General features: G+C 36.2%; 1 protein-coding gene across 8 annotated transcripts in view; it reads left to right on the top strand.

Annotated features, from left to right (window-relative positions):
* The window catches only part of DNAJB4 (DnaJ heat shock protein family (Hsp40) member B4), a 37,918-nt gene extending 24,851 nt beyond the window's left edge, over positions 1-13,067 (top strand). For 5 of the 8 annotated variants that reach the window (XM_005542953.5, XM_005542952.5, XM_045368466.3 and 2 more), the window contains 3 exons: positions 66-307; positions 8,308-8,876; positions 11,882-13,067. In XM_005542953.5, coding sequence (XP_005543010.1) covers positions 97-307; positions 8,308-8,876; positions 11,882-12,115 — 1,014 coding nt within the window. In that variant the 5' untranslated portion in view covers positions 66-96 and the 3' untranslated portion in view covers positions 12,116-13,067. The remainder of the gene's footprint in view (positions 1-65; positions 308-8,307; positions 8,877-11,881) is intronic. The other 3 variants (XM_065533454.2, XM_065533446.2, XM_065533450.2) reach the window with 1 other exon arrangement.
* Positions 13,068-19,602: the final 6,535 nt, after the last annotated feature.

Raw genomic sequence — 19,602 nt, 5'->3', positions numbered from 1 at the left:
CTTGGTTTATTTTTCTTAGAATCTGTCTATTGCTAAGACTGGGGACACTGTTTTCTTTTACAAAGGGAAATCTAAGTTAATTTCAAGGCATTCGAAATGGGGAAAGACTATTATTGCATTTTGGGAATTGAGAAAGGAGCTTCAGATGAAGATATTAAAAAGGCTTACCGAAAACAAGCCCTCAAATTTCATCCGGACAAGAACAAATCTCCTCAGGCAGAGGAAAAATTTAAAGAGGTCGCAGAAGCTTATGAAGTATTGAGTGATCCTAAAAAGAGAGAAATATATGATCAGTTTGGGGAGGAAGGTAAGTATTCTCTGCATATCTTTCTGTCTCTTCAACTCTGTCTCTTTTTTTCTCTCTCTCCCAGCCTTTTTTCCCCTCTCTCTCAGCTTGTGGTTATCCTTAAATTTGATTCTCAGTCATATCAAAAGTAGAAGGACAAATAATGGATAATAACAAGATTTCATCTCTGATCATATGAATGAGTATTGCAGAGCTATGAATGAAATGTCCTTGTTTGCCTTTTTTATTTTAGCATTTTGTATTATACATATTTTTCATTAGACTTACAATGTTAACATTGTATATTTTAAAAGAAACCTTGAATTCCCATACCTATTAGTAAATTGTGTCAAAAGTCTTATGCAACCTGTTTCGTTTTCTAATGAATTTTCTGCCAGAACCAATAGAGTCTTTAGTCATTTAAAACCTTAAGATTGGCGTTTCAGGTTCTGAGTAGTTTATACTGTATTCACAAAAACAAAAAGTAGTTTTTTGCCTTTCTTATAGCAAGGCTAGTTTAGACTGAACAAGACAGAGTTGTGACTCTCAGAAGCAGAAGGCGCAGGCATTTAGCTTCTAGTTGTTTTTGGCATTCTGCCTGGAGAGGAAAGAATTTTCCTGATGTCATAAAATACCAGAACAAGTTTTTAGCTTAATTGTAAACAATAATTGTGTGCCAAGAAAATGAGATCTCAGAAATACAATTTTTGACCTAAAATGGCCACCTAGTTAGAATAATTATTGATTTACTTTTAGGTGACATTATTTCTTTTGAAATTTTACTATCTAGGTATAGAGAAAAACAAGACAACTTCCCTTTCCTCTCCCTGCCATACCTTTGTTTTTTGCATTGTGAGATCAAAAACTAGTGAGCACAGTAAAAGAGAATAATTTCAGATTATCCTTTTTTCATTCTTCATTTTAAATCAGGTTTGTCCATCACTTCCATATAAATGGGGCTATGAAGTAAGACTATTTCAAATTGCTAATTGATAACACAAAAAACTTTGACTTGTACTGGTTTGGGGATTTTCAACTTTTAACATCAGGACTAAGTTATTATTAGTTTTTCCCCCAAAATACTGGCTTTCAAATCATTGTAGCTATGAAAACTTTTTTGTTATCCCTTTGATTCCTTTATTACATTTAACATCCAATTTTCCTAGAAATATATTCTTAAAATTATAGTGAAGCAGTGACTGCTTATTTTGAATGAAACAAATCAAATGTAGATAAGCAGGGTGATTGTATATAGAGGGTTTTTTTCCTTCTTGTTTTGTTTAACTTTTCTGATCTATGAGTTGCCCAAAATTGAAGTTTATGTTGCTGGTTTTGGTGTGGTGAGGACCTACAGTGTCAGGTTCTTACAAAGTAAATATTGAAAAAGGCAAATACTGGGCAGTTCAATCCTGCATGATACCCATGGCCATACATATTACCCAATATATCATGACTTGGTTTATCTCAAAAGCTAAGCAGGATTCTGAGATACTACCAATAATGTACTACTATTTCTGAAGGAGTTATTTTGTAATTTTGTAAAGAAATTCACAAACATGGAATAACACTGTGAATTCCTGTGAAAAAGCAGATATCCACTGCTTTATATTTAAAATATTTTGCAACAATTCACTGATAGCTCAAGTTTGTGGCTAAGCCATTAGATTCAGGGTTTAGTAAGGATATTTGTCTTCAGAATTTTCAAGTCACCAAATGATACATTTTTCTTGATTTAACATTACCTCTTAATAGTGCTTTCCTAGAGTGATTTTTCTTATTTAATTTTTATTGGGCATTACACAGTGAGTGAATTTTTTTAAAAATTAAATCACCCTGAATCTGTATACCCTGGATTTTTTTTTTTACCTTACATAATTGATATTAGTGATAGGAGGAGTGAGGAGAGAATACATTTTTTAAAACATAGAAATATATTATGCAGAAATACCATTCTCTAGTTATAGGTTACTTGAAAATACAATTGAATGGGCCAGGCGCGGTGGCTCACGCCTGTAATTCCAGCACTTTGGGAGGCTGAGACAGGTGATCACCTGAGGTTAGGAGTTCAAGACCAGCCTGGCCAACATGGTGAAACCCTGTCTCCACTAAAAATACAAAAATTAGCTGGGTGTGGTGGCGGGCGCCTGTAATCCCAGCTCCTTGGGAGGGTGAGGCAGGAGAATCGCCTGAACCCAAGAGGCGGAGGTTGCAGTGAGCCGAGATCGAGCCACTGAACTTAAGCCTAGGCGACAGAGCGAGACCCCGTCTCAAAAAAAAAAAAAGAAAAAAAAGGAAATACAATTGAATGAAAGTTATTTGAATTATTTTTTAGAATTATTCTTTCTTCACAGGAAAGTATTATATTTATTTGCCGTTTATTCAGAATGTCTCATTTATTCTATTAAAAATTCCATTTAGATACACTGTGAAAGTAGGGGAAAACATTTTTTCTCTTTGCCTTTTATTTATATCCAGACGTGGTTCCGTAGGTTTCTCCAGTAGTAACAAAACACTGAACTTTAGGGCTATGGAAACACTATTAATTTACCTGGTATCCTTCTTCCCGCTCCCCCTCAGTTATTACAGTCTTGGGACTTAGAGCTGGGATGGTGGGAATGAGGAACCATGAACTGAAAAGTATATAAGTTGCTATGCTAAATTTATATATTTAGGCATGAAAGAACCAGTAATCCACTTTGTGTTCTGAATATTCACAATTCAAAACGTTTTGTTTTAAAAACGGTTGGCTACTGGGTGAGGTGGCATATGCCTGTAGTCTCAGCTAATAGGGAGGCTGAGGCTGAAGGACTGCTTGAGCCCAAGAGTTTGAGTCCAGCCTTTGCAACATAGCAAGCAAGACCCTATCTCTAAGAAAAACAAAGGAAAGAAAAAAAAAAATACAGATACCTCAAATTTACTTTTAGGAATCTATAAAAGGGAAACAAAAACATGTCCACACAAAGACATGTATCTGAATGCCTATAGCAGCATTATTTATAATAGCCCCAAACTGGAAACAATCTGAAAGCACCATAAATTGGTGAATTAAACAAAATATGCTATATTCATTCTATGAGGAACTATTTAGCAATAAAAGGACCAATTTCTGAAACATGCTACACCATGGGTGAACCTCAGAAACTATGCTAAATGAAAGAAGCCAGATGTAAAAGACTACATATTGTATGATTTTATTTATGTGAAATGTCTGGAAAAGGCCAGTACATAGAAAAAGAAAGTAGATCTTTCTTGCCTAGGACTTGAGGTGGGAGCAGGGATTAGCTACAAATAACAACTAGAGAATTCTTTGGAATGATGGAAATGTTCTATAACTGGATTCTGATGATGGTTATACAACTCTATCAATTTACTATAATCAATTGAATTGTATTTGTACAAGAGGTTAATTTTATGTATGTAATAAATCTCTTTTTAAAAATAAATTTTCTCTATAGTTGAATCATTTGGAAATAAAAACCACAGAACTACAGAAATTTAAAATTGGATTCTGAACCACTCTCTCCCAAAGTTTTAGGTTTAGTCTTGAAGAGTTTAGTGGATGTCAGCAGAAATTTGTATTAAGAGATTTAAAAGAAAAGAGTTTCAATAACACATCCTCATTTATTCCAGTTCTCTAACTTTTCTTTTTTTATACTTTCTGTATTTTGTTATTGCTTATGATTTATTCAGTAACTTCAAATATTAAAAGGTAGTGTTTAAATGATAAAACTTATATTTATTAATCTTTATACTAGTTCTCTTCTGTTCTTTAACTTATATATTTAGCTAGCTGGATTTTTAAAAATTTACTATTTGTTCTGAAAACATGTAAGTAAATTTGATGTGAATTAAAACTGTTTAAAAGATCTCAGAATCTCATTATTTTTTAACTGAAGTCTTGCTATAAATCTGGATTTTTACATATTAGATCTCCTTGGAGTAAGAGTTATTAAAGTACTATGTTTTTTTCTTTGCAATCTGAATTTTTCTCCAGTGTTTCTTCTTTTGGAAACTTTTAGTCAACCTTAACTAATTAGTGGGAATCATTGTTATAGATAGTATTGCAAACACGTATTTGGTTTGGGACTGCAAACTGGTTGACTGGTTAGTTGTAAAATAATAGCAGTCCTGCTAAATCATAGGCAAATGTTGATTCTCTAGTGCATTTTTTGATCACACAAAGTGATAATAGTGTCTAGAAAACATTTGAATAGCAGAGGGAATCCAATTGAATATTAAACATTTCCATTAGTGTTCAAAATGCACATGATTAAGAACTGACCATAAAGTTAATGTGACGTTACTTAAAATTTTATATGCTACACAATGCAAGTGATACTTGCATAATAATGTATGTTATAGTGGCATGAATTTTGGTAGGATTTTTTTCTTTTTTTGTTGTTGTTTTTGAGACAGAATCTTGCTCTGTCACCCAGGCTGGAGTGCAGTGGTGCGATCTTGGCTCACTGCAACTTCCGCCTCCGCAGTCCAAGTGATTCTCCTGCCTCAGCCTCCTGTGTAGCTGGGATTATAGGTGCGCCACCACGCCTGGCTAATTTTTGTTTTTGTTTTTGTTTTGTTTTGTTTTTGAGACAGAGTCTTGCTCTGTCGCCCAGGCTGGAGTGCGGTGGCCGGATCTCAGCTCACTGCAAGCTCCGCCTCCCGGGTTTACGCCATTCTCCTGCCTCAGCCTCATGAGTAGCTGGGACTACAGGCGCGCACCACCTCGCCCGGCTAGTTTTTTGTATTTTTACTAGCGACGGGGTTTCACCGTGTTGGTCAGGCAGATCTCGAACTCCTGACCTCATGCTTCACTCGCCTTGGCCTCCCAAAGTGCTGGGATTACAGGTGTGAGCCACTGCACCGGTCTAGGATTTTTTTCATTCATTCGAGTAGCTTCATTCTTTGTCTGAGCTGCGTAGTTGACTGTTTAATAGTGTCTAGGAAAACCTCAAAGCTGCATTGGAGTCTTTTTATCAGCTTTGATAAGTTACTTCAGACTTTGTATGAATCTTCTCAGGGACTTTGTAATTCTGACCGAATTACCATTTTTGGCAGAGGAGGAAGAGGTTTTCGAGAAAGCCAAACCCATGACGTAATAAATTAAAACGTTATTATTTCTTTTCATGAATTCATTATGGGTGCAAGTATTAAATTTTGTCTCATAAGAGGCTAGATTGGGCAGGCTGATTTACCCAGTTTGCTTAACTCAGTTAAGTAATTATATTCCCTTAAGTCTATGGGATGAAGGATAAAATGATTCGAATAATTTAAGCATTGGTTGAGTCACTTTGGTCATGACCTTGAGCTACATATTATTCTATCATTAAAAAAAATCTGCCATTAGCTTTTTAACATTTGGAGTTATAATTATACTACTAAAATTTGTAAAAGGGAAATTTGGATGAGCTGCTTATGAAAAGATCTTGTCCTGCTTATACTTGTCATTCAGTTTCTACAAGGAATTTCCCTAACTGCTATTTGGATATATTGTTCAATACATATTTTGACAATTTTCAGATTATTAGGTCTCTCTTGGTCTCTCCAGATTCTATTCAGGGATGAAGGTAAAAATTTAGATATCACTTGAGACTCTGTTAGATGAAATAGAGTGTATATATATATATACCTTTTAATGGAAGAAGCCAAATGTAGAATAAGACATAAGCAAAACTAAGTTTCTTTAAAGTATGCTGGTGTTAGTGGCATTTTAAATTGTTAAATCTCTTATATATGTATATGTGTGATTATATTTTACATTGTTTTTGCTTCTGCCTTTTTCTCTGTACTGATATGCAAGATACTTTTTTTAGTTTTGATTTAGAAGGACTTTAGGAATTAGTTCATTCCCTTCATTCACTAAGCGTGGATGCCTACCATTTTCAGCCCTGTATGCTTGAGCAATGCAAAATGAATATATTTCCTGCCTTCAAATCACTCACTGTTTGGAGATATTAGAATCTCCTAGCTTAACCTGTTGAATTTTTCATAGTTTTATGATCTTTAGATTCTTTTCCTGCTTGTTTCTTGGTCAGTATTGACCTCTAAAAGATCACCATACTGTTGTTTTTTGGGTTTTAGTAGAACATTTCTTTCACACATAGTGGAAAATGTTGTTTCAAATATAATCTTTTCTGGGTTAAATATTACTTAGTGGAACCTTTAAGCAAAGGGTCAAAAAGTCACTATATTGTTGCCTGAGGTGGATTGTTCACAAGAGACAGAAATAACCCATATAGAGGCCTTACATGTCAAAGTTTACAGCTCTTGATTTCAGTCTTCTTCTCATAAGCATTGAAATTAATGCTAAGATGTGGTATGCCTAGATAAACAAATTTGGCATCTAGAGAAGGAATGACAATTTTCGTGTCTAAAAAACTATTTTTCATTATTAGAATTTTTTTACTCTCTGCCACAGAGTTCTATTTTAATTCTTTTTTTTTTTTTTTTTTTTTGAGATGGAGTTTTGCTCCTTTTGCCCAGACTGGAGTGCAATGGCGCAGTCTTGGCTCACTGTAACCTCCGCCTCCCAGGTTCAAGCGATTCTCCTGCCTTAGCCTCCCAAGTAGCTGGGATTATAGGCATGTGCCACCATGCCCAGCTAATTTTGTATTTGTACTAGAGATGGGGTTTCACCATGTAGACCAGGCTGGTCTCGAACTCCTGACCTCAAGTGATGCACCCGACTCGGTCTCCCAAAGTGCTGAGATTACAGGTTTGAGCCACTGCACCTGGCCCTATTTTAATTCTTAAACAGTAAAAGATGATCTGAAATAAAACTAGTTAGAATGAATATGGTATTTTTTATTACATTATATTTTTACGTATTTCTATTTTATTTATATATAAACAGTATGAATGTGGTATCTTGTATTTTACAATATATTTTATTAATATATTTATATTTTTAAATGTTATATATATTGTTTGATTATAATATAAATTAAATATTTAAGTTCTATACTTTGTATCAATTACTGAAGACCTTCCAACTGACATCTTTTAAAAACTTACATATTTATAAGTAGATACTTATATAATTTATATATTTCAGCATGCCAGATCAGTAGTTTATAAGATAAGAAGTTCCTAATTTTCTTTTCTTTTTCTTTTTTTTTCTTTTCTTTTTTTTTTTTTTTTTTGAGACGGAGTCTCACACTGTTGCCTGGGCTGGTGTGCAGTGGCGCGACCTTGGCTTACTGCAACCTCCGCCTCCTGGGTTCAAGTGATTCTCCTGCCTCAGCCTCCCAAGTAGCTAGTATTACGGGCGCCCACCACCACACCTGGCTAATTTTTTGTAATTTTAGTAGAGACGGGGTTTCACTATGTTGGCCAGGCTGGTCTCAAACTCCTGACCTCATGATCCGCCTGCCTCGGCCTCCCAGAGTGTTGGGATTACAGGTGTGAGCCTCTGCGCCTGACCTTATTTTATTTTTCTTACTTACCTGAGGAACAAAGAATCAGGAATAAATTATTAAAGATGCTGATTTGGCCAGGAGCAGTGGCTCATGCCTGTAATCCCAGCACTTTGGGAGGCCGAGGCAGGCAGATCATCTGAGGTCGGGAGTTCAAGACCAGCCTGACCAACATGGAGAAACCTTGCCTCTACTAAAAATACAAAGTTAGCCGGGCGTGGTGGCGCATGCCTGTAATCCCAGCTACTCGGGAGGCTGAGGCAGGAGAATCGTTTGAACCCGGGAGGCGGAGGTTGCGGTGAGCCGAGATTGCACCATTGCACTCCAGCCTGGGCAAACAAGAACGAAACTCTGTCTCAAAAACAAAACAAAACAACAACAACAACAACAAAGAGTGCTAATTTGGAGGAAGAATTTGAAAACTAACAATTTAACTTAGGATGTAATCATTAAGAGTTTTATAGCTGTTCTGTATTTAAAGTGGCATTTCTGGCCAATATTAATACATTTTAATGTAAGTTAGCCAAAGTTTATTAGCAATACAGTTTTTGAAAGTTTAACTTGAGTTGCAAGCTTTTTTCTAATAATGCTTATCTCTTCAATTAGGGTTGAAAGGAGGAGCAGGAGGCACTGATGGACAAGGAGGTACCTTCCGGTACACCTTTCATGGCGATCCTCATGCTACATTTGCTGCATTTTTCGGAGGGTCCAATCCCTTTGAAATTTTCTTTGGAAGACGAATGGGTGGTGGTAGAGATTCTGAAGAAATGGAAATAGATGGTGATCCTTTTAGTGCCTTTGGTTTCAGCATGAATGGATATCCAAGAGACAGGAATTCTGTGGGGCCATCCCGCCTCAAACAAGATCCTCCAGTTATTCATGAACTTAGAGTATCACTTGAAGAGATATATAGTGGTTGTACCAAACGGATGAAGATTTCTCGAAAAAGGCTAAATGCTGATGGAAGGAGTTACAGATCCGAGGACAAAATTCTTACCATTGAAATTAAAAAAGGGTGGAAAGAAGGCACCAAAATTACTTTTCCAAGAGAAGGAGATGAAACACCAAATAGTATTCCAGCAGACATTGTTTTTATCATTAAAGACAAAGATCATCCAAAATTTAAAAGAGATGGATCAAATATAATTTATACTGCTAAAATTAGTTTACGAGAGGTAAGTTGGTAGGACCTAAAATCCTGAGACCAAATAATTATGTGGTTGATCATAGGGAGTATATCTAGATAATAGCTAACATTTGTTTAATGCCTATTATACGTTAAAAATAATTATTATAACAATCCTCTAAGATAGTACTGGTATTATACCTCTTATATGGATGTGATTATATTTTCTAACTTTAGTTACTTAGAATTAAAGTGTCAATTTTAAGTGCTAACTGGATTATGTACTATGAGGCTGCTTTTACAAATGTGCTTTATAAGATCTGCATTGGTAATCTCAACACATTAGGCCCTATATATAGGGTTTGTTCTAAAATTGTTAATATGGAGTAATAATTGCATAACAAAAAGGTATTAGAAGAAAATAATTTATAATTCACTATAAATAATAAATTTGTATACCTTTATGTTAATAAAAATACACATTTATAAGTTCATATAAATATATACATTTATAAATTATAATGGTACTGCATTAATACAGTTATTACTTGAGTTCTTATTTGCACTTTTTTTTTTTTTTTTTGAGACAGAGTCTTGCTCTGTCACCCAGATTGGCGTGATCTCGGCTCACTGTAACCTCCGCCTCTGGGTTCAAGTGATTCTCCTGCCTCCGCCTCCTGAGTAGTTGGGATTACAGGCGCCTGCCACCACACCCAGCTAATTTTTGTAGTTTTAGTAGAGACAGGGTTTTACCATGTTGGCCAGGCTGGTCTTGAATTCCTGACCTCAGGTGATCCACCCACCTTGGCCTCCCAAAGTCCTGGGATTACAGGTGTGAGCCACCACGCCCAGCCTATTTGCACTATTTCTCAAATTGGATTGTAACTCTGCAAATATGGTCATAGCAGTTCCCTGCTTCAAATTCTTAAATTGCTGTACATAACCTGTACCATAAAGTCCAAACTCTTTAGCTTAAAATAAGTAATTTTAAATCTGATGTCTACCCCTAAAATGTATATGCACTTCTCCAAGTTGGCTCTATTATTGTTATTTATTATTATTATCTTTTTGTGATGGAGTCTTGCTCTGTCACCCATGCTGGAGTGCAGTGGCACAAATTCTTGGCTTACTGCAGCCTCCACCTCCCAGGTTCAAGTGATTCTGCTGCCTCGGGCTCCCGAGTAGCTGGGATTACAGGTGCCCGCCACCATGCCCAGCTGATTTTTGTATTTTTAGTAGAGATGGGTTTTTACCATGTTGGCCAGGCTCATCTTGAACTCTTTTTTTTTTATTTTTTTTATTTTATTTTTGAGACGGAGTCTCGCTCTGTCGCTCAGGCTGGAGTGCAATGGCCGGATCTCAGCTCACTGAAAGCTCCGCCTCCCGGGTTCCTGCCATTCTCCTGCCTCAGCCTCCCGAGTAGCTGGGACTACAGGCGCCCGCCACCTCGCCCGGCTAGTTTTTTTTTTTGTATTTTTTTTTAGTAGAGATGGGGTTTCACCGTGTTAGCCAGGATAGTCTCGATCTCCTGACCTCGTGATCCTCCCGTCTCGGCCTCCCAAAGTGCTGGGATTACAGGCTTGAGCCACCGCGCCCGGCCTCATCTTGAACTCTTGACCTCAAGTGAACCGCCCACCTCGGCCTCCCAAAGTACTGGGATTATAGGTGTGAGCCACCCCACCCAGCCCAGTTTGCTCTATTATTATCTTGTATACTTGAGCTCTACTCTGTGGAACACTATTGTTTCTCACCCTGCTCTAATACCTACCTGCTGCTGGTCCAATGCTCAGTTCAAGCATCCTCTGCTCCCAGAATCTAAGGGGTTAAGTTGGGTGCTCTTTCTCTCACAAAAGACTTCCATGCTTACCTTTGTTCCTACACTATACAGTACTATAATGGCTAGTTTGCTTCTATGTTTCTTTGAGTTCCTTGTGCATTCCTTGAGCTGAGGTCTGTGTTCATGGTCCCTATAAGGCTCACCATCTAGCCGGAATGTGTGGCATATAGTAAATGTTCAGTAAACATTTGTTAGATGAAACAAATATATTTCTTGTCCTAATAGTTTCCAGAAAAATAGTTGCTCCTATCCTGTTCTTTCTAGTCCTGAATTTCTCCCTCTTCTCCCATTCCAATCCCTGCATCTTGAATGTATTAATAGCAACTTCAAAATAACCATGTCATTCCAGGGCAGTGTGGAACATATCCTTTACTTTTCTTTTAACTTTTTTTTTTTTTTTTTTTTTTTGGTGACATATCTAATAATGCATGTCCTGAAGGAATTTTCCTTTTTTTTTTTTTTTTTTTGAGACGGAGTCTTGCTGTGTCGCCCAGGCTGGGGTGCAGTGGCCGGATCTCAGCTCACTGCAAGCTCCACCTCCCGGGTTTACGCCATTCTCCTGCCTCAGCCTCCTGAGTAGCTGGGACTACAGGCGCCCGCCACCTCGCCCGGCTAGTTTTTTGTATTTTTTAGTAGAGATGGGGTTTCACCGTGTTAGCCAGGATGGTCTCGATCTCCTGACCTCGTGATCCACCCGTCTCGGCCTCCCAAAGTGCTGGGATTACAGGCTTGAGCCACTGCGCCTGGCCTTTTTTTTTTTTTTTTTTTTTGAGACAGAGTTTTGATCTTGTTGCCCAGGCTGGAGTGCAATGGTGCAATCTCGGCTCACTGCAATCTCCGCCTCTCGGGTTCAAGTGATTCTCCTGCCTCAGCCTCCCAAGTAGCTGGGATTACAGGCATGCGCCACTGTGTTTGCCTAATTTTGTATTTTTAGTAGAGACAAGGTTTCTCCATGTTGGTCAGGGTGGTCTCGAACTCCTGACCTCAGGTGATCTGCCTGCCTCAGCCTCCCAAAGTGTTGGGATTATAGGCATGAGCCTCCGTGCCTGACTTCTGAAGGAATTTTCTAATGAGGAAAAAAAATCTATAACTATTGTTATTCTTTTGGAGGTTAAAGTTTTACCTTAGTGGTATTATCCTTTACCATCTGGTAATATTTGTGCTTAGATTTTTGAGTTTTGAAGTGTGTTCATTTTATTTTATTTGGTCCATTTTAGGCATTGTGTGGCTGCTCAATTAATGTACCAACACTGGATGGAAGAAACATACCTATGTCAGTAAATGATATTGTGAAACCTGGAATGAGAAGAAGAATTATTGGATATGGGCTGCCATTTCCAAAAAATCCTGACCAACGTGGTGACCTTCTAATAGAATTTGAGGTGTCCTTCCCAGATACTATATCATCTTCATCCAAAGAAGTACTTAGGAAACATCTTCCTGCCTCATAGAATGAAGAACTTTGTTACCCATATTTTGATAAGGCACTGAAAATATAAAAGGACTGGCAGTTTACTGATGTAGATGTGAATTCTGTATAAAGATGTGTAAATTCTTTTGAGGGTTCGTTAAATTGCATGAATAGAGACGGGTCAAATAAATAGGCAAAAGGGATTTTTACAGTTAGAGATAAAGAGAAAACCATTAACTATATTTTATTTCATTTCTCCCGATTCAGATATTTTTAGTAATTTGCTTATATGTAAAAGTTGTTTTTGTGGAGTCAGTAGGTATATTTCTAATAAAGTGCTAGACTATCCAATTACTTAATTTCTTATACCTTTAGATAATCAGTATGAAAAGTTCCCATTTATAATGGAAATGAAAATTCTTAACTATACATGTGATATGTATTTCTAGAAAAGAATAAAAACCCAAGTCAGTTATTAGATTTAAATCACCTTCTGAAATGCTGCTATAGGGCTGGTATCAGTAAAAGAATATCCTGATACATATGTTTCACCATTTTGATTTTTAAAGTATGCTGTAGCATTTCTTAATAACATCGTTGTGATGTTCTTAAGGCAGACCTTTCTTCATAACAAGGAAATTAATGGCAATTTCTCTCCTGTGGAAATCCCAATTGCCTGAATTACTGATATTTTAGAAGTAGACTTTTTAAAATGCCATATGTAATTTTATGCAAGTTGACTATATATCTTGTTCTTAATAAATTATAGGCTCATTTTGTTCTCTGCTAGTTTAAAGTAATTTGTTTAATAATAGATGTGTTTTTAGAGGAAATGCTGTTACTTGGAATTTTCCAGTTATACAGTCTTCTATAACTTACTAATAATATGCTATATATACTTTATGTAATTTCCCTAAAAAGAATGAACTACCACTACACTATGGTGTTAAACCAAAATATGGGGAAAATAAACACTAACTGCTGCTTATGGATAATGTTGCAACTACTTGTTATGCATATAAATATTTTACTTTTTCATATGTATAGATTGCATTTCTTAGGTGTTTTAATTTTTTAAATATATTTACGTTTAAAAAATTTAGTTTTGTTTTCTGTTTTATAACTATAGTGAGAATGATGTTTTGAAACAAAGTTTTTGGTTATAAAATAGTTTTCAGGAATATATATATATATATATATATATATATATATATATATATATAGGGTCCTGTCACCTTTTAGTAGAATATGAAATATTCTTTTAGAGATCCAATATAAATAGGTTATAATAGCCATATTCTTTATTACTTATCGAGATATAATTTACATGCCATAAAGTTTACCCTTAAAATACACAATTCAGTGGTTTTAGTAATATTCACAAAGTGGTACAATCATCATCACTTTCTAATTCCAGAATATTTTCATCACCCCAAAAAGAAGTCCTAAATCCATTAGCAGTTACTTCCCATTCTTCCCTTCCTCCAGCCCCTGAAAACACTACCATCTACTTTTTGTCTGTATGGATTTGTCCATTCTGGACATTTCATATAAATAGACTCAAACAATATATGGCTTTTTTTTTTTTTGGTCTGGCCTCTTTCATTTAGCTTAATGTTTTCAAGGTTCACCTATGTTGTATCATGTATCAGTACTTTATTTTTTTGTGGCACATTATATGGATATACCACCACATTTTGTTTATCTTTTCATTAATTATGGGGATTTGGCTTATTTCTACTTTTTCCACTATTATAAATAATGCTGCTATGAACATTTGTGTGCAAGTTTTTGTGTTTCAATTCTCATGGGTATATACCTAAAAGTGGAATTTCTGGGAGTAACCATATATTTGAGATGCAAATGGAAAATGCTTGAAAAAAATGCCAGAAAATTCAGCTAATTGTATTTATTACTCTAATTCAAAAATGATTCTTCTGTAACTGTCTCTCTGAATGACAGTTAAAACTCCCTACGGAAGTGTGAACATCACAGAAATTTTCTCACCAGTCTAAAGATCTAGATCTGAAAAGCATCAACGTGGTGACTGATAGTGGTTTCTGTTTTAAACCCATCATTATTTATCGCAATTTTCTTGATTAAGCATTTTCTCCCAGGTAAAATAAATATTTACAGATAGATATATAATAATATTTGGATTAAAAGGTTTTTTTAAGCAGAGAATTATTATTCTAGTAGTAAATAAATTTACATAACTACACAAAACCAGTACACCAGTATCTCTCTTATCTTAAAGGATATTGACAATGCTTTAGCATGTAGTAAGTGCCCAGTTTTTATGTGTTGAATGTTGAATTAAAAGTAGTAATAAGAGTAGAATTTTAAAGTTTTTTAATTTATTTTTTCAAATTATGAAAGTACTTTTTATTTAAAAATGTTTTCTTTAAATTCAACCAGGTTCTTGGATAGCCGGAATAGTTTTGAAGTACTATATATCGCATAAAGAAAGATGTTTATCTTTCCTAAAAGAAAAACCACAAATTGCTTATGTTAAAAAAGAAAAAAAAGAAGGCGGCCAGGCACTGTCGCTTACGCCTGTAATCTCAGTACTTAGGGAGGCTGAGGCAGGGGAAAATCACTTGAGTCCAGGAGTTTGAAACCAGCCTGGACAACATAGTAAGACTCCATCTCTACAAGTAAACATTTAAAAATTAGCTGAGCCTGGTAGCATGTGCTGTAATTCCAACTACTTGGGAGACTGAGGTGGGAGGATTGCTTGAGCCCAGGAGGTAGAGGCTGTAGTGAGTCCGGTTGCACGACTGCACTCAGCCTGGGTGACAGAGTGAGACCCTGTCTCAAAAACAAAAACAAGTATAAACCAAGGTGATTAATGGTCTGCTAATAGATGTGTTTTGTTTGGCCAGCTCAGTGGTTTAAAAACTATTTTTTAATTAGAATGCTTTTAGGCAAGACATGGCATCTTCTGTTGCCACTGACCTACCATTATCTATTGCATTACATAAAGCTGCTTCACATGTTTAGTTATATTGCCTGGGCCTCTGAAAGCATCTGAGTTAGTTACATCTACTGTAGCTCATCACTCTTGCCTATTGTTAGCCTTCCTTGGAGACAAGGAGACTTGTCTTGCTTGTTTATTTTTGGGAAACTGTCATTCAAATAGTTATGATGGGTAAAGGAAACTAATATATGTGATTAGACTCAGTAAATGGCTCAGAAGGGACTATCTTCATATGCCAAGGATTATTTACATAACCTCAAAGAGTTAAGACTAAACATCATTCTTTATCCAAAAATAATTTTTATCTACTAATGTGTAGTGTAGTATACTGCCTATCTATATACCTGACTTCATGTATACATGGTTTATTTTTTACCCCTTATGGAGAAGTATAGAAAAAAATGTGGCTTGTTACTTTTAGATAATAGCTTAATCAAAATGTGAGTCAGAAGTTTTATAGAGTAAATATTTCAACTTTTTAAACTTTTTTTCTGTGATACTTTTAGTTCATAAAATTCATAAAACATTTGGAGCTGGAAATAATTTTTAAAATCCCATTTTCTAGATAAAGAAGTAAACCCAGAAAGGCTAAGTGACTTGTCTGTGGTTAAAGAGCAGGTTTGATGTATTCAAGACTCTTCTGGTCATTAAAAAATAGAATAAAAGAAAGAAAGAAAAAAAAAGAGAGCAGGCCAGGTGCGGTGGTTCATGCCTGTAATCCCAGCACTTTGGGAGGCCGAGGCAGGTGGATCACTCGAGGCCAGGAGTTCGAGACCAGCCTGGTCTACACGGTGAAACCCCATCTCTACTAAAAATACAAAAATTAGCTGGGCATGGTGGCATGCGCCTGTAATCCCCGCTATTCGGGAGGCTAAGGCAAGAGAATCACTTGAACCCAGCAGGCGGAGGTTGTGGTGAGCCAAGGTCATGCCATTGCATTCCAGCCTGGGCAACAAGAGTGAAACTCCGTCTCAAAATAAATAAATAAATAAATAAAACTAAAAATAAAAATCCTGCCTGCTTTTGATTTTAGTTTATGAAACACTAACTTTATGAGAGCATAGAGTGCTAACACATAGTTCATAATAAACATTTTCAAATATGTGGCCCAATATTTTTTTATAGTAATTGATAATTTTGTGAGATAGTTATTACTACTTCATGTGGCAGATGAGGAAACAGAGATTCAGGCATTGTTAAGTACTTTATCCCAGATCACGCAGCTAGAGATGCAACTGAGATTCAAGCCCAGATTGTGATTTTCGACCTGCTATTTCTACTGTTCATGGCTACATGGTTGTGAAGATGATAGTTGTCTTTATTTGTTCTACCTGAAAAACCTGAAGCAATCCCTCATATCCACTGAATTATTTAAGATAATAATTTTAGGAGATTGACAGAAGCCACCAATTTATCTTAATGAATAGTGACAAATTCATTATGATGCCTTGCTGTTGTCAGTGTCAGAAATTTTTTTGTACAGGGCACTAGGCTATGCTGGGGTCACAGATAAGAATGATCTTTATAAAGGCCTTCATAAACTTGAGCATTGAGGTCATAATACATAAAATGCATGACAGTGGAAATGCACCATATGCCCTCCTCCTATGAGAAACGTGTTTTCTACCACTAGTAGTTGTTTCTGCCTAGGTATCATTTAGGGGCAGAACCAAGAATATGAGGTAATTTTTTCCTTGTGTCTAAATTGTATTAGTTTTATGATAACCAAATACACCTCTTTTCTCCTGCTTTGCACAAATTCAGGAACGACAGGGGAAATGTATTGTTTTGTATTAATTTTGATAGACACAGAATAAAAATTCATTTCTCCTCTGTGCCAAGATCTGTGTTAGTTGTAATGGTGAATTTAACTAACCTGTTCCTTACCCTCATAGAACTTATTATTTTTTTTATTTTCTTGAGATGGAGTTTCACTCTGCCCCCATGCTGGAGTACAGTGGTGCAATCTTCGCTCACTGTAACCTCCACCTCCCGGGTCCAAGCAATTCTCCTGTGTCAGCCTCCCAAGTAGCTGGGATTACAGGCACCTGCCACCATGCCTGGCTAATTTTTGTATTTCTAGTAGAAACAGGGTTTCACCATGTTGGCCAGGCTGATCTCGAACTCCCGACTTCAGGTGATCCACCCACCTAGGCCTCCCAAAGTACTGGGATTACAGGCATGAGCCACCGTGCCCAGTCAAACTTATTATTTTTATTCTTTAATATTTATGCAGTAGGGCACAGTGGCTCACGCCTGTAATCTCAGCACTTTGGGAGGCCGAGGCGGGTGGATCACGAGGTCAGGAATTTGAGACTAGCCTGGCCAAGATGATGAAACCCTGTCTCTACTAAAAATATAAAAATTAGCTGGGCGTTGTGGTATGTGCCTGTAATCCCTGCTATTTGGGAGGCTGAGGCAGGAGAATCACTTGAACCCGGGAGGCGGAGGTTGCAGTGAGCTGAGATTGTGCCACTGTATTCCATCCTGGGTGACAGAGCGAGACTCCATCTCAAAAAAACAAAAAATATTTATTAGTTAGAAGTAACAAGATTACATGAAAATTTTTGTTTATTGGGGTTTGTTTTATCATCAGCGTATGGTCTATGCTGGAGAATGTTCCATGTGTACTTAAGAATGTCTATTATTATTATTGGGTGGCGTATTCCATAGATGTCAGTTAGGTCTAGTTTGTTTATAGTATCAAGTCTTCCATTTCATTGTTGATTTCTACCTACATATTCTATCCATTATTGAAAGTGGGGTATTGAAGTCTCCAACTATTGTTAAATTGTCTTTATCTCCCTTCATTTCTATCATTTTTTTGCTTTATGTATTTTGGTGTTCTGTTTTTAGGTATATACACATTTACAATTTTTTATACCTTCCTAATGGATTAATCTGTTTATGATTATAAAATATCATTCACCCTTTTAACATTATAAAATGCCCCTCTTTACCTTTACCTAGTGACATTTTTTGTTTCAAAGTCTATTTGGTCTGATATTAGTATAGCCACTTCAGTTTTCTTCTGGTTGCTGTTTGTATGATATATCTTTTTCCTTCTATTTTTGATCTATTTGTATCTTTGAATCCAAATTTTGTCCCATATGGACAGCATAGAGTTGGAATTCATTTTTGTTATACTCTCTGACATTTTCTGCCTTTTGATTGGCTTAATCCATTCACATTTAATGTTACTATTGACACAGTTGAAATTTATATCTGCTTTTTTACTTTTTGTTTTCTATATGCTCACTTTTTTGTTTTCTATTCCTCCTTCACCGCTTTCTTTTGCATGAAGTGAGTATTTTCTAATGTAGCATTTCAATTTCTTTAATGATTTTTCCCATTATCTTTTTTGGTATTATTTCCTTAATGGTTGCTCAAGGACTTAAGATGTACATCTTAGGAGGCTTAGCTTCTGGTTTCTAATAAGTTTGTTTCAGTGAGATACAGACATTACTCCTGTACAGCTCTATTTTTCCTTTTGTCCTTTTTGTGGTATTATTATACATATTACATCTATAATTGTTATAAACCCATGGTTATAATGATTAATTTTATAATTTTATGTCTTTTAAAGAAGACAAGAGGGAAGATTAGAAGACAGGAGAGCAAATATTTATTTATAGCTTTTTGTTATATTAGCCTTCTTGATAGCTCTGGTTCTCTTCATTTATTCTTGTGGATTCAATTTACCACACAGAGTAATGTCTCCAATACAGCCTTGTTCCCACTCACCTCCTTTGTGCTGTTATTGGTAAACATACTGCATTTCTACATGTTTTAGTCCCAACAATACATTATATACATATTGTTTTATAAAATTGCTTTTTTAAAAAATGGAGATGGGGTCTTGCTATGTTGTCCAGGCTGGTCTTGAACTCCTGGGCTCAAGTGATCCACCCACCTCAGCCTCCCAAAGTGCAAGGATTACAGGCATAAGCCACCATGCTCAGCCGACTATTGCTTTTAAAATCAGCTAAGAGAAGAAAGAAGAAGAAATGTGCATTTCTACTGTCTTTTTTAATTACACAATTACCTTTACCAGTGTCCTTTGTGTGTTCATGTGGATTTGAATTACTGTCTGGGCTAACTTACTTTCAGCCTGCAGAACTTCTGTAAATATTTCTTGTAAGGTGGGTCCACTATGAACAAATTCTCCATTTTTGTTTATCTGGGAATGTCTTTATTTTGCCTTCATTTCTGAAAGATTATTTTGCTGGATATGGAATTCTTGGTTAACAGATTATTATTATTATTATTATTATTATTTTAAACCGCTTTGACTATGCTGTCCCATTTCCTCTGGTTAGAAGTTAGCTGATACTATTGGGGTTCCTTTATTAGTAAAAAAAATCAGCTGGGCACAGTAACTCATGCCTGTAATCCCAGCACTTTGCGAGGCTGAGGCGGGTGAATCACCTGAGGTCAGGAGTTTGAGATGAGCTTGACCAATATGGTGAAACCCTGTCTCTACTAAAAATACAAAAATTAGTCAGGTGTGGCGGTGTGTGCCTGTAATCCCAGCTACTGCAGAGGCT

Source organism: Macaca fascicularis, chromosome 1 (assembly GCF_037993035.2).
Source record: "Macaca fascicularis isolate 582-1 chromosome 1, T2T-MFA8v1.1".
NCBI lineage: Eukaryota > Metazoa > Chordata > Mammalia > Primates > Cercopithecidae > Macaca > Macaca fascicularis.
Note: the sequence above shows the minus strand (reverse complement) of the source record. Positions and strands in the feature narration are given on the sequence as shown.